The following is a 15,113-nucleotide window of genomic DNA, read 5'->3' on the forward strand; positions in this document are numbered from 1 at the left end:
TTCAAATCATGACCCCTGGTTCTGCTGATTTTTTTCCTACGGAAAAGGTTTGTCATTGTCTTTGGATCATTAAAACCTTTCAAGTATCTGAAAGTCTGTATCATATCACCTCTGCTCCTCCTTTCCTCCAGGGTGTACATATTTAGATTCTTCAATCTCTCCTCATAAGTCATTTGATGAAGACCTTCCACCTTTTTGGTCGCCCTTCTCTGGACCGCCTCCATCTTGTCTCTGTCTCTTTGGAGATACGGTCTCCAGAACTGAACACAATACTCCAGGTGAGGTCTCACCAAGGACCTGTACAAGGGGATAATCACTTCCCTTCTCTTACTCGATATTCCTCTCTCTATGCAGCCCAGCATTCTTCTGGCTTTAGCTATCGCCTTGTCACATTGTTTCGCAGACTTCAGATCATTAGACACCATCACCCCAAGGTCTCTCTCCTGCTCCGTGCACATCAGCCTTTCTCCCCCCATCGAATATAGTTCATTCAGTTCATTCGGATTTCCACTCCCCATATGCACGACTCTGCACTTCTTGGCATTGAATCTCAACTGCCATATCTTCGACCACTCTTCCAGCTTCCTTAAATCCCGTCTCATTCTCTCCACTCCTTCCGGCGTGTCCACTCTGTTGCAGATCTTAGTGTCATCCGCAAAAAGACATACCTTACCTTCTATCCCTTCTGCAATGTCGCTCACAAAGATATTGAAAAGGACCGGTCCCAACACAGATCCCTGCGGTACACCGCCTAAAACCGCTCTCTCTTCAGAGAGAGTTCCATTTACCATCACACATTGTCTTCTGTCCGTCAACCAGTTTGCAATCCAGGCCACCACCTCGGCACTCACTCCTAAGCTTCTCATTTTATTCACCAGTCTCCTGTGTGGGACAGTGTCAAAGGCTTTGCTGAAATCCAAGTAGATGACATCGAGTACTCTTCCTCGATCCAATTCCTTGGTTACCCAGTCAAAAAAGTCAATCAGATTTGTCTGACAGGATCTTCCAATGGTGAATCCATGCTGCCTCTGGTCCAGCAATTCTCCCAACTGTAGATAGTTCACTATTCTCTCTTTCAACAGTGACTCCATTACTTTTCCCACCACCGAAGTGACGCTAACCGGTCTGTAGTTACCAGCCTCTTCTCTGTTCCCACTCTTGTGAAGCGGGACTACCACTGCTCTTTTCCAATCACTCGGCACCACTCCTGTTTCTAGGGATCTATTGAACAGGTCACACAGTGGACCCGCCAGCACATCTCTAAGCTCCCTCAGTATTCTGGGAAGAACTTCATCAGGCCCCATGGCTTTGTCCACTTTCAGTTTCACCAGCTCTTCCCATACATTTTCTACTGTAAATGGAGTTACATCTACTCCATTCCCCTCCAGTTTCTTGTTAACTAGTGACAGTCCTTCTCCAGGGTCCTCTTTAGTGAACACAGAACTGAAGTATTCATTTAATATTTCTGCCATTTCTTCGTCTCTCTCCACACATTGATCCTTTCCACCTTTCAATTTCAATATACCACTTTGAACTTTTCTCTTTTCACTGATGTATCTGAAAAATGTTTTGTTACCACTATTTACCTCCTTGGCAATCCTCTCTTCCGCTTGACTTTTTGCCATCTTGATTAATTTCTTTGTCTCCCTCAGTTCTACCAGATATTCTTCTTTGTGCTCCTCCTTTTGGGATCTTTTATATTTCTTGAACGCTGTTCTTTTAGCTTTTATTTTGTCAGCCACCTCCTTTGAGAACCAGATAGGTTTCATTTTTCTTTTACTTTTCTTTACTTTTCTATCATATAGATTAGTTGCCTTGGTAATTGTTCCTTTTAGATTGGTCCACTGTTGATCCACATCTCTCTCTTTCTCCCAGCCTTTTAGTTCTTCCTCCAGGTACTTCCCCATTTCATCAAAGTCTGTGTTTTTGAACAGCAAAACTTGGGTTTTTGTGCTTCTTTTCCGTGTCCTTTTTGTGATATTAAACCATACCGTTTGATCACTGGTGCTGAGGTGGGCACCCACCTGGACGTCTGAGACATTATCTCCAATGATGCACAAACTTCAAACCTTTTCCATTGGGAAGGAAAGAATAGAACCAGGGGTCATGATTTCAAACTCCAGGGGGGGACAACTCTGAACCAATATCAGGAAATATTTCTTCATGGAGAGGGTGGTGCATGCCTGAAATGCCCGGCCAGAAGAGGTGGTGAAAAAAAGAGAACAGTTAATAAATTCAAAAGGACATGGGGGTAACATGCACAGAGGGGCAGCTGCTACCCTTAAGAGAACTTATGGGAGTAACTGCATAGAGCAGCAGTTACTACCCTTAACAGAACGCATGGGGGTGACTTGCACGGGGTGCAGTTACTTCCATAAACAAATTGCTAGGCAAACTTGATGAACCATTTAGTCTTTATCTGCTGTCATTACTATGTTACATGCTCTTTCATGTTTCATTCTTTGCTACAACCTGTTTCTAAAGGCTATTAAAAGAGGCAAAAATACCTTTCTCAGTTAGGAAACATGCAAAATGGAAAATGTACATTATATTTCAACATTTTCTATTAAAGCATGTTTTGAAAAGTATGTGAAAAACTACTTAATGTCCCTGGGCATCACATATCACAACAGACACTAATCCACATTGGGAATATAAATGAATCACAATTTTGTTTCAACAATATAAAAAAACACATAGGAAACAAGGAAAACAATGCCACTGTTTATGGAATAAAAAATCTCCTGTGATATGAGTTTACAACACACAAAAAACTTTGTACTAAACTACCTGGTATGTAACTATGAATAACCTATACACAGTAAGACTTTCTTTTACATTTTGTTTATTCAATAAACTTCTCAAAACTCAGAAGAACATAAGAATTGCCAAGTAAGATCCATTAAGCCCAATATCCAGTTTCTGAAAGAAGACAGTCCGAGTCACAAGTACTCAGCAGATCCCATAAAGTAGATCTATTTCCTGTTGCTCACTCCCAGGGATAGCAATAACTTTCCTTGGCCTGCCTGGCTAATAATGAGTTTTGACTTTTCCTCCAGAAACTTGACCAAATCTCTTAAACCCTATGATAGTTTCCTTCTGACAACAGCTTCAACAGTGTAATTGTGCGCAGAATGAAAAAGTACTTTCTATGAATTGTTTTAAATCTGTTGGTTATTAGTTTCATGTAGTGTCTCCTTGTGATACTATTATTTAATAGTCCACTCATGATTTTATAAACTTCTATGATGTTCCCTTCTCAAATGTCTCATTTCCAAGCTGAAGAACCTTAGCCTGCTTAGCCTCTCATCATAGGAGAGATGTTCTACCTCCTTTATCATTTGTGTTGCCTTCCTCTGCATTCTTTCTCGTTGTGCTATGTCTTTCTTGAGATGGGGTGACTAGAACTGCACACAAACCTCAAGATGTGGTCGCACTATGGATCAATATACTGACAATATTTTCCTAACATTCTATTTGCTGCACACTGAGCTGAGGATGTCAACATATTGTCCACAAGGACTCCAAGGTCTTTTTCTTGGGTGGCAACTCCGAATACAGAACCTGCATTGTCAGCCTATAGTTAGGATTATTTTTCCCCATATGCATCCCTTTGCACTTGAACACATTAAACTTCATCTGTCATTTAGATGTCGAGTCTTCTAGTCTCACGAGGTCCTTCTGCAGTTCCTTGCAATTCGCTGCTGTTTTAACAACTTTGAATAATTGTGTCACCTGCAAATTTGATCACCTCATTCATTGTTCCCTTTTCCAGATCATTTATGAATATGTTAAACACAGTTCCCAGCACATAACCTTCTTCCATTTGGAAAACTGAGCATTCAGTCCTACCCTCTATTTTTGCTAGAAACATCAACCAGGAATGTAGAGAGAGGCAGGGGCAAATGTACTAACGTGCATTATCACTGACTGTTCGTGTTTATTGTATGTGTCACCAACTGATATTAATGAGATGCAACTAAGGTATGTTACTATAGTCACTAAAATGTGCATGTACATGATATCGTAAAAACTTACCTATGCCTCCCTGAGGTGTATTAATGCAAAAGAAATTAACTACATCTGTGAAGCATTTTGCGCTAATAGATAATGAACTATTTTCATATGTTTGTATCTCATTGCCATGGACTATCACAAACTAAGAACCAGGTGTTAATAGCACTGTTAATGCTTTTCAACCGCTTGCAACAGCGCTTACCATAGTTTAGTACATTGGACCACAGTCTGCTGCTGATCTTGTATGACCTAGGGCAAGTCCATATATTTCCTTGTAGCTCTGGGTCTGGAATTCCTGAACTTGATCTTGGCTTACCTTTCACATTAGTTCTACCTTGTGAATGTTTGTAAATGTGCATTGGTTAATAATGCTATATAAAACTTTAACCAAATAAAAATAAGAAAATGTTTCTTAGATAAAGAATGAAAAACAGACAAAAAACTTACTGTTTGGCTCTCAGGAAAGTCCATCTTTAACAATTTGTGAGCACACTCTTCAAAATCTAAACTGCAACAATAAAGGAAAAAAAACTTGTAATCTCAACTATTACTTACATTGTTCAGATAAATATTTTATATACAAAACAAAAATCTTTAGCATAAACATTGAAACAGGTTATGTTTAAATCTGAAGAAGGATGTCGTGGGCTTGGAAGGGTGAACCTTGAGACCACTGATGGACAAGGCCAAGGCATGATGGAGAAAGTTGAGGCTTAAATGTGGTCAGACAGACAAAGTTGAGGCAGGCAGAATCCATTCAGAAGTAGGAGTCAAGCAAGGTCAGATCTATTAGTAATCATCCATTGTACCTGAAGAATGGAGGGTGGCTAATGTACCCCCAATATTTAAAAAGGGCTCCAGGGGCAACCCAGGAAATTATAGACCAGTGAACCTGACTTCAGAGCCGGGAAAAATAGTGGAAAGTGTTCTAAAGATCAAAATCACAGAGCATAAAGAAAGACATGGTTTAATGGAACACAGTCAACATGGATTTACCCAAGGGAAATCTTGTCTCACAAATCTTCACTTTTTTGAAGGGGTTTATAAACATGTAGATAAAAGTGAACCGGTGGATGTAGTGTATTTGGATTTTCAGAACGCATTTGACAAAGTTCCTCATGAGAGGCTTCTAGGAAAAGTAAAAAGTCATGGGATAGGTGGCAATGTTCTTTTATAGATTACAAACTGGCTAAAAGACAGGAAACAGACAGTAGGATTAAATGGACAATTTTCTCAGTGGAGGGGGGTGGGCAGAAGAGTGCCTCAGGGATCTGTATTGGGACCCATGCTTTCCAATATATTTATAAATGATCTGGAAAGGAATACGACAAGTGAGGTAAGCAAATTTGCAGATGGCACAAAATTGTTCAGAGTAATTAAATCACAAGCGGATTGTGATAAATTGCAGGAGGACCGTGTGAGATTGGAAAATTGGGCATCCAAATGGCAGATGAAATTTAATGTGGATAAGTGCAAGGTGATACAGATAGGGAAAAATAACCCATGCTATAGTTACACAATGTTAGGTTCCATATTAGGAGCTACCACCCAGGAAAGAGATCTAAGCGTCATGTGGATAATACATTGAAATTGTCGGTTCAGTGTGCTGTGGCAGTCAAAAAAGCAATGTTAGGAATTATTAGGAAGGGAATGATGAATAAAACGGAAAATGTCATAATGCTCCTTGGTGAGACCACACCTTGAATACTGTGTATAATTCTGGTCGCTGCATCTCAAAAAAAGATATAGTTGTGATGGAGAAGGTACAGAGAAGGGCGACCAAAATGATAAATGGGATGGAACAGCTCCCCTATGAAGAAAGACTAAAGAGGTTAGGACTGTTCAGCTTGGAGAAGAGACGGCTGAGGGGGGATATGATAGAGGTCTTTAAAATCATGAAAGGTCTAGAACAGGTAAATGTGAATCGGTTATTCTTTTGGATAATAGAAGGACTAGGGGGCACCCTATGAAGTTTGCATGTAGCACATTTAAAACTAATCTGAGAAAGTTCTTTTTCACTCAATGCACAATTAAACTCTGGATGTGGTTAGTGCAGTTAGTGTAGCTGGGTTTAAAAAAGTTTTGGATAAGTTCTTGAAGAAGTCCATTACCTGCTATTAATCAAGTTGACTTAGGATATAGCCACTGCTATTACTAGCATTAGTAGCATGGGATAGACTTCGGTTTTGGGTACTTGCCAGTACTTTTTATAGCCTGGATTGGCCACTGTTGGAAACAGGAAGCTGGGCTTGATGGACCCCTGGTCTGACTCAGTATGGCATGTTAAGAACTAAGCTGGGTCTTAATCGAAAGTCAGAATCAGGAACAACCAGACGCAGAGGAATGAAGAATCATAATCTATTGCTCAGGCACCTGCACAGAGGAGTGAGCTTCCTATTATGTTAGAACAGTGCTGATGTCATCAGCCTGCGCCACTGGAAATCCTAGAAATTGGCCCTATAAAGCTGGTGAGTTGCTACGGACCCTTACTCAGAGGTAGGATGTAGCAGAGCAGGCTGCCAGGATCTGTGCTAGGAGGCCCAAGCAGGATGCAGGACAGTGGTGGACCCAGAACCATAAGTTACTGGACAGTGACCATGGTGCAGCAGCCCATGCTCGTGAACATGTTACAAGGGATCTTACTATTTTCACAGTTCAGCAAAGATAATTTGGAAGAGACTATCAAGCAGATTCATCACTTCTATATGGCATTGCTAATACTATCACCCCAACTTCAGAATTAAATGAGACAGATTAATAGAAAAATCTTGCAAAACTAATCCCATATTTAATCACTGAACATAAAGAGTTCTGCTAAGATATTATAGTTTGTGATTGTGGATTTAAACAGAAGCACTTCATCCTAACTCAAAGACAGGTAATAAAACAGTGAAATCTATCCCAAAGTGGAGAAACTAATGTAAAAGTTATGTTCATCGAACTACTGGCAACCTTTGATGCATGCAGCAAGCTCCAGCGCTCTTTCATCCTGCTACTGGATCTGTCAGGAAGCTGCTCCCAGATCATGTACCTTTCAACTGGCTAGGGCACCTTCAAAAATGAAAACTCTGCATGCACATTTTGAGAAAATGCCAAGTTAAAAGTTCTTTCTCCTTCTAAGTTTAGAGTGCTGCATTTTAAAGTTATACCTCTTTGGGGAATTTTTAAAGTATAAAATTATAATGCACGTCTAGCAGAGTTCACCAACATTTAATTATGTTGAAATACTCAGCAGCAGATGTATAGGGCTATTCAATAGCACTGTATGACCAATGGCAGCAAAAATAACTTTAAAAATGTATTTCTCCAAATTATATAGCTGAGCTGTTTCTAGCTGATTTCTGAACCTTAATGGAGGAACTGGAATTTTTACAAGACACAGCTATGCAACAGAGAACAGAAAACAAGCAAATTCTGAAGAACTGACAAATAAAATTACAGAAAAATAATTGTGATAATTATTCTGCATCTCCAGTTAGGGTAATGGTGCATGGTTACTTGAGCATGTCAACATAGCTGGCTTTTTGCTAGCCAAGGACATGCAATGCTACTCTAAAAACTGTTATAAAAGTCAAAATTTACATTGAAAAAGCAGAATTGTTTACCTGCAACAAGTGTTCTCCAGGGACAGCAGGATGTTAGTCCTCATACATAGGTGACATCAGAAGGAACCCGATATGAAAGTTTGACGCCAAAGTGTCTATAAGCTTTGAGCATGTTCAATCTGCATGTGTAGCATACAATACCTTCATGCATTCATGCAGGGCACCTTTAGCCTATAATTCAGCTTAGATTTAAAGAAAACAACAACTCCAAGGGGAGACAAGTGGGTTTTGTGAGGACTGACATCCTGATGTCATCTGACAACCCCTGTTACAAGTAAGCAACTCTGTTTTCTCCAAGGATGAGCAAGATGGCAGTCTTCATACATGGGGAATCCCTAGTTATAGCCTGCTCTGAACGAAGAGAAAAACTCTAAAATAGTGTCAACGGCGGAAACCGTTTTTGGTGGCAACAGGCCATTTTAGCATTTTCTGACTTTTTCTTTTGTTTTTGTTTTATTGTAGCAATCTGGTATCAAAATAACAGGCCCTAGGGAGGATGATTCAGGGGTTAAAGGTGCACTTAGTGAAGATAAGGCCATCAAGAAAAGACTAAATTCATTCTTTACTTCAGTGTTTACTAATGAGGACGTTGGGGAGATACCGTTCCGGAGATGGTTTTCAAGGGTGATGATTCAAATGAATTGAACCAAATCACAGTGAACTTGGAAGATGTACATAAGAACTTAAGATATATGTTTTACTGGGTCAGGCCAAGGGTCCATCAAGCCCAGCATCCTGTCTCCAATAGCAGCCAATCCAAGTCACAAGTACCCAAACATTAAATAGCGTCCGTGCTACTAATGCTGCCGATAAGTAGTGGTTATTCCCTATTAATTAATAGCAATTTATGGACATCTCCTCCAGGAACTTATCCAAACCTTTTTTTTTTTTTTTTTTAACCCCGGCTACACTAACTCCCTTAACCATATCCTATGGCAACGAATTCCAGAGCTTAATTGTGCATTGAGTGAGAAAGAATTTTCAATGATTTGTTTTAAATGTGTTAACAACTTCTTGGCGTGTCCCTAGTCCTTGTTTATTCAAAAGAGCAAATAACAGTTTCACATTTACCCATTCAAGTCCTTTCATGATTTTGTAAACCTCCATCATATCCCCCCTCAGACATCTCTTCTCTAAGCTAAACAGTCCTAACCTCTTTAGGCTTTCCTCATAGGGGAGCCATTCCATGCCCTATATTTTGGTCACCCTTCTCTATATTTACTCCAGTGCAACTATATCTTTAAGATGCGGTGACCAGAATTGCACACAGTAATCAAGGTACGGTCTAACCATTGAGCAATACAGAAGGCATTATGTCATCCTCCGTTTTATTTGGTATTCCTGTCCTAATAATTCCTAACATTGTTTGCTTTTTTTGACTGCCACAGCACACTGAGCTGATGAAGAGTAGCAAATCACCTGGACCTGATGGTATACATCCCAGGGTTCTGAAAGAACTAAAAAATGAAATTTCAGACCCACTACTAGTAGTTTGTAACATACCATTAAAATCGTCCATTGTACCTGAAGACTGGAGGGTAGCCAATATAGCCAATATTTAAAAAGGGCTCAAGGGGGTGATCCAGAAAACTATAGACCCGTAAGCCTGACTTCAGTGGGGGAAAAATCAGGGAAATTATTCTAAAGAATAAAATCACAGAACATATGGACAGACACGGTTTAATATGATACAGCCAGCATGGATTAACCCAAGGGAAGTCTTGCCTTACAAATCTGCTACATTTTTTTAAGGGGTTAATAAATAAGTGGATAAAGGTGAACTGGTAGATGTAGTGCATTTGGACTTTCAGAAGGCATTTGACAAAGTCCTTCATGAGAGGTTTCTAAGAAAATTAAAAATTCATGTGATAAGAGGCAATGTCCTTTTGTAATTGCAAACTAGATAAAAGAAAGGAAAAAGAGTAGAATTAAATTATCACTTTCTTCATTGGAAAAAGGCAAACACTGGAGTGACTCTGGGATCTGTATTTGCACTCCTACTTTTTAATAATTTTATAAATGATCTGGAAAGGAGTAAGAAAAAAAGCGAGGTGATCAAATTTACAATGACAATATTATTCAGAGTAGTTAAATCACACGCGGATTGTGATAAATTGCAGGAGGACCTTGCGAGACTGGAAGATTGGTCATCCAATTGGCAGATGCAATTTAATGTGGACAAGTGCTAGGTGATACATATAGGGGAACATAACATGCTCTAATTACATGATGTTTGGTTTCATATTAGGATTTGTCACCCAGGAAAAAGATCTAGGCGTCATAATGGATAATGCATTGAAATGGTCAGCTCAGTGTAGTCAAAAAAGCAAGCAGAATGTTAAGAATTATTAGAAAGGGTATGGTGAAAAAAAAAATGGAAAATTTCATAATGCCTTTGTATTGTTCCATGGTGAGACTGCATCTTAAGTACTGTGTGCAATTCTGGTGGCCACATCTAAAAAAAAAAAAAAAGATGTAATTGCACTGGAGATGGTACAGAAAAGAGCAACCAAAATGATAAAGGGGATGGAATAGCTCCCCTATGAGGAACAGCTAAGAGGTTAGGACTGTTCAGCTTGGAGAAAAGACAGTAGAGGGGGGATATGATGGAGGTCTATAAAATCATAAGAGGACTAGAATGGGTAAATGTGATTTGGTTATTTACTCTTTCAGATAAAACAAGGACTCAGGGGCACACCATGAAGTTAGCAAGTAGCGCATTTAAAACAAAATTGGAGAAAATTATTTTTCACCCAATGCATATTAAAGCTCTGGAATTCATTGCCAAAGGATGTGGTTAAGGCAGTTAGTGTAGCTGGATTTAAAAAATGTTTGGATAAGTTCCAGGAGAAGTCCATAAACTGCTAATAAATACGTTGATTTAGAGAATAGGCACTGCTTATTAGCGGCATTAAGAGTATGGGATCTTTTTAATGTTTGGGTACTTGTGACCAGGACTGGCCACTGTTGGAAACAGGATGCTAGGCTTAATGGACCTTTGGTCTGAGCCAATATGGTAACTTATGTCCTTATGGATTTGGATTCTACATCTCAAAGACTCCTCAAGACAGACTGGCCAATCCCACTGTTGTGCTGGGATTCCCTGTCCAAACAGTGCTGTGTGAATATGTGGAGAGAACTTTACATCGCAGTCTAGCAGGTTTCCTCCATGAAGGTCAATCTTAGGTGGGCTACTGATGCTGCCATAGCCTTGACACACTATAACCCACCAGATTTCACATGTCCCACCAGATTCAGGCCTATGTAGGCATAACAGAAGGAAATGCAATCTGCTAATCCTTTTATTTAAATAAATATCAGCAGGCAATTTAATTGATTTGGGCCTGAGAGATCATCTTCAGTTCTGTGTGTGTATATATTGCATTTGTTTTGTGTGTGTTTTAATTTATTATACATGTTAAATTTGGAAATCCACATAGAACGGATAATTTCTGATATAGACAGAAAAAGTTAAGGCCACAGTAATTCCATATTTGTTGGTGGCAAATGAAACAAAGCTGGGTGGATTTTCTAAGAGCTTCAGTCTGCTCCAGAAAGAAGACCAAGGTTCTTTTATAGTTAAAACTATGTAGCACTTATTCACCTTTGTGAACATTTGGCCAGAGAAAGAATGTTGGAAGGACAACTGATTGGTTAAGCTGGATGTCAGATACTACTTTGAATAGAGACTTAGGATTAGTCCCGAGGGAATTCTGCACTACTGAAGAGCACAGAATTTGGCAGGCCCTGCAATATTGCTAGTGGAGCCTTTCCCACTTGTGGCGAATATGAATTAGGTCCAAGCGTGCTGTGAGCGGAGGCCACCCTGCTCATGGCATGCTGTATATATGCTCAATGCACATGTATATATGTATATATGCTCATGGCACATGTATACATGGTCAATAATTCACATAAACTGGTTTTTGCCAAGTATATACATATGTAGGCCCCTCACTCTAAGGGTCTGTAAGATCCCATAGACTCCCAAATCGGTACGGGGCCACTTTACTTTAATTATAACATCATTTTTTTAGAGTTTCACTTTTTATATTAAAACTTCCCCATATCAGTCTAAATGTTCAATGGTCAATTTTACCACGTTCAGTCATCGCTTTCATAATCACCAAAAGTAAAAGATACGAGAGGAACAATCTTTACTCATCTGCTCAATTTTTAGTTGATCTCCCTCTCCCCGACACGCGCGTGTTTCAAACAGGAAGTTCTGCCTCAGGGGGTTTTTCCTTCTGTATCTGTTTTTTAGACGATCTTCCCGGCTTCAGTACTGCGATTTTCCATCTTCAGTCTATCTCTTCTTGGCTCATTTAACGCATCTTAATTGCTCAGCGGCCCCATTGAGCCGCGTCTGTATTTAAAATGGCATACCGACCAGAGTGATCCTCTTATAGCCCGGACCGGAACCTACGTCATCATGGGCAGTCTCCCTTCACGTCCGGCACCGCTTCTTCTATCCACAAACACACCAGAGTTGTTACCATAGAATTAGATCATACCTTATATTTCCTATTTTTACACTCGATGCGGCTGCTTCTTTTCTTCGTCATTTTGTCATTGTTCAAAACAGGGCTCACCAGGCGTCATGCAGTCCTCAGTCACGTCCGCATCGACGTCATCAAATAGCTATATCCGGGTCCACTTAAAGGTCCTTTTATCTCTGCACCTTAGGGCATTAATCCCCATCTAATAGTCCTAATACACGATCATAGATCGCGAACTAGGCGATCTTCTACCCTTATATTTCTTCAATCTGTCAGTGTCCTTTTTCGCTTATATCCTCAGCGTCTCTGGAAACTGTCATGTACCCGGAAATCGCAGTCCATCCTCACATTCACATTCACCTCCCCTGTACATTTTAGGACCTACATCTCTTCTATGTTTCCTTACTTTCTCTAGCAGAACAAAACCCGCGGGAAAAGTCTAAATCAGAGAATCTAAATCGGAGAGTACCAATTTATCTTTTCATTAAGACCTCGCGGGTCCATTGTGTTTAGCCAGAAAATCCAAAACTGTTCTCGCATGTTTAAACGTGATTGTATGTCACCACCGCGGAGGCCACATTGTACCTGTTCTAAAACCAGCCATTTCAGATCTGTGAAATTATGTTGTAATGTAATACAGTGCTGTACCAATGGGGCTGTAATCTTCCCAGTCTTGATGCAGCTTCTGTGCTCGATGAGCCTGGTTCTAATCTTCCGTTTTGTACGCCCAATGTACAGAAGGTTGCACGGGCATTGAATGGCATAGATGACTTTTTCTGATTCACAATTAGTGAATGCATTTAATCTTAGGACCTTGTCTGAATTTGGTACTTGCCACTGACTCCCTGTCATTGCTAGGGCACACATGTCGCAGTGGCCACACTCCTGGTGGTCACCTGTTGTCTGGGACATCGTTGTAGATACAAAAGTGGATTTCACCACCATGTCTCTAATATTTTGGCCCCTGAAAAATGCAAACCTTGGTCCCGTTTGAAAGATAGAATGTAAAGTCAAAATATGCCAATGTGACTTAATGATATTTATCACTGTATTAGCCTGTTTGCAATATTGTAGGGTGCATGTGATCTTTTGTGAAAACGGGCGCTGTTGGTACTGTAATAGTAATGTTCTGTTAGCATATAACGCCCTCTTATATGCTTTTTTCACAATTGGTGATTATGAAAGCGATGACTGAACGTGGTAAAATTGACCATTGAACATTTAGACTGATATGGGGAAGTTTTAATATAAAAAGTGAAACTCTAAAAAAATGATGTTATAATTAAAGTAAAGTGGCCCCGTACCGATTTGGGAGTCTGTGGGATCTTACAGACCCTTAGAGTGAGGGGCCTACATATGTATATACTTGGCAAAAACCAGTTTATGTGAATTATTGACCAGCTGTACGAGTCGTTTGAATTTGTGGGTACACATTGAGGGTACACTGGAATACAGTGGTGTGTGGGTATAAGGTTGTGATTGATACATGTATACATGGCACATGTATATATGTATATAAGTTATTTTTAAGTTTCTATTGTACATTTCTATTATATAGAAATTTCTATAGTACATTTCTATATACTTTTATCCTTTAGCCAGTATTTTATGTATTAAGTTCTAACGTTCCCTGTAAAAGCAATGTTTGCTACCTTTTATGTTTTAATGTAAACCGATGTGATGTATCTAACGAACGTCGGTATAGAAAAACCTCAAATAAATAAATAAATAAATAAATGCTGTAAGCGGAACCCATCCTACTTGCAGGCAAAGATGAAGCAGGCTCAGGCATGCCACGAGTGGAGGCTGTCCTGCTCATGGCAAAGATGGAGCAGGCTCCAGTGAGAGTAAGTCTGTGTGTATTTGTGTGTGTAAGACTGCGAGCCTGGAGGGTGAGAAAGAGAATGTGTGAGGATGCATGGGTGTGGGTGCCAGAAAGAGGGAACTTATGTGAGGAGATTGTGAAGAAGGCGAGAGAGAGAGAGAGAGAGAGAGAGAGAGAATGCGTGAGAGAGACACAGGCAGCCTGTATGAAGGTGTATGTGACAGAGAGAGGGAGCCTGTAAAAGGGTGTGTGTGTAAGAGAGAAAGAGAGAACCTGTATGAGGGGATGTGCGAGAGAACCTGTATGAGAGGATGTGAGAGAGAGAGAGAGAGAGGACGCCTGTATGAGGGGGTGTGAATGTGCACTAGAGAAGGAGCATGCATGCATGTGTGAAAGAGAGAGGGAGGGAGCTGTGTGAGGGGTAGTAATGAGAGAGTGGTCAAACTCTGGAAGTGGAGATAGAGTGGAAGGGATTGAGCCTAGAGGGGGAGGGGGAGAGATGGGGGCAGATGGAGGAGTTGGGGCCTGAAAGGGCAAAGTGAAAGGAGAATGACCAGGGGAGTAAGGCGAGTGAGTGAAAGACACTCCTACAGAGAACTTCCAGGGAAATTCTGCTCAAAATATTTAAAACTCTGCATCTTTAAGTAATAATTTTTTTCTGTATTACATTTTAAGTTAATTACTTAAAGACTGTCATGTATATCGTATTATTTTGACCAAAGTATGCAGAATTTTAAAATTTTTGTGCACAGAATTCCCCCAAGATTATTAGGATGAATGGGCAGAACCATTCTATTGTGAAAACATTTGGTGTAAGGTGGATAAGTCACTAGCTCACTATTTGCTGAAAAGACTGCCACTAAAAGCATGACTTTCCAGGTCAGGTACTTCAGCTCATAAAAATCAAGTTGATGAAAGCTCCCTTTGAGCCAATGGGTCAACACCATGTTAAGGTCACAGTGGGAGGCTTTATAGGAAGCTTTATAGGCTATAGGCTTTATAGGAAGCTTCCCACATGAAACGGATAACTAAACACTTAACCGAGATGGGTTTACCTTCTTCATGGTAGTGGTAATTGCCAACTGCACTAAAGAGAAACCTAACTGAGTTGGTCATAAGACCTGACTGGGACAGATGAAAAAAATGTAATCAAGCAGTTTTGTGTGG

At 40.1% G+C, this 15,113-nt stretch overlaps 1 protein-coding gene across 2 annotated transcripts in view; it reads right to left on the minus strand.

Moving 5' to 3' along the window:
* Positions 1 to 15,113, minus strand: part of CWC22 (CWC22 spliceosome associated protein homolog) — a 213,556-nt gene that overhangs the window by 43,874 nt on the left and 154,569 nt on the right. For both annotated transcript variants that reach the window (XM_029605912.1, XM_029605913.1), the window contains exon 13: positions 4,465 to 4,525. In XM_029605912.1, coding sequence (XP_029461772.1) covers positions 4,465 to 4,525 — 61 coding nt within the window. The remainder of the gene's footprint in view (positions 1 to 4,464; positions 4,526 to 15,113) is intronic.

This window comes from Rhinatrema bivittatum, chromosome 6, assembly GCF_901001135.1.
Source record: "Rhinatrema bivittatum chromosome 6, aRhiBiv1.1, whole genome shotgun sequence".
In the NCBI taxonomy this organism is placed as follows: Eukaryota; Metazoa; Chordata; class Amphibia; order Gymnophiona; family Rhinatrematidae; genus Rhinatrema; species Rhinatrema bivittatum.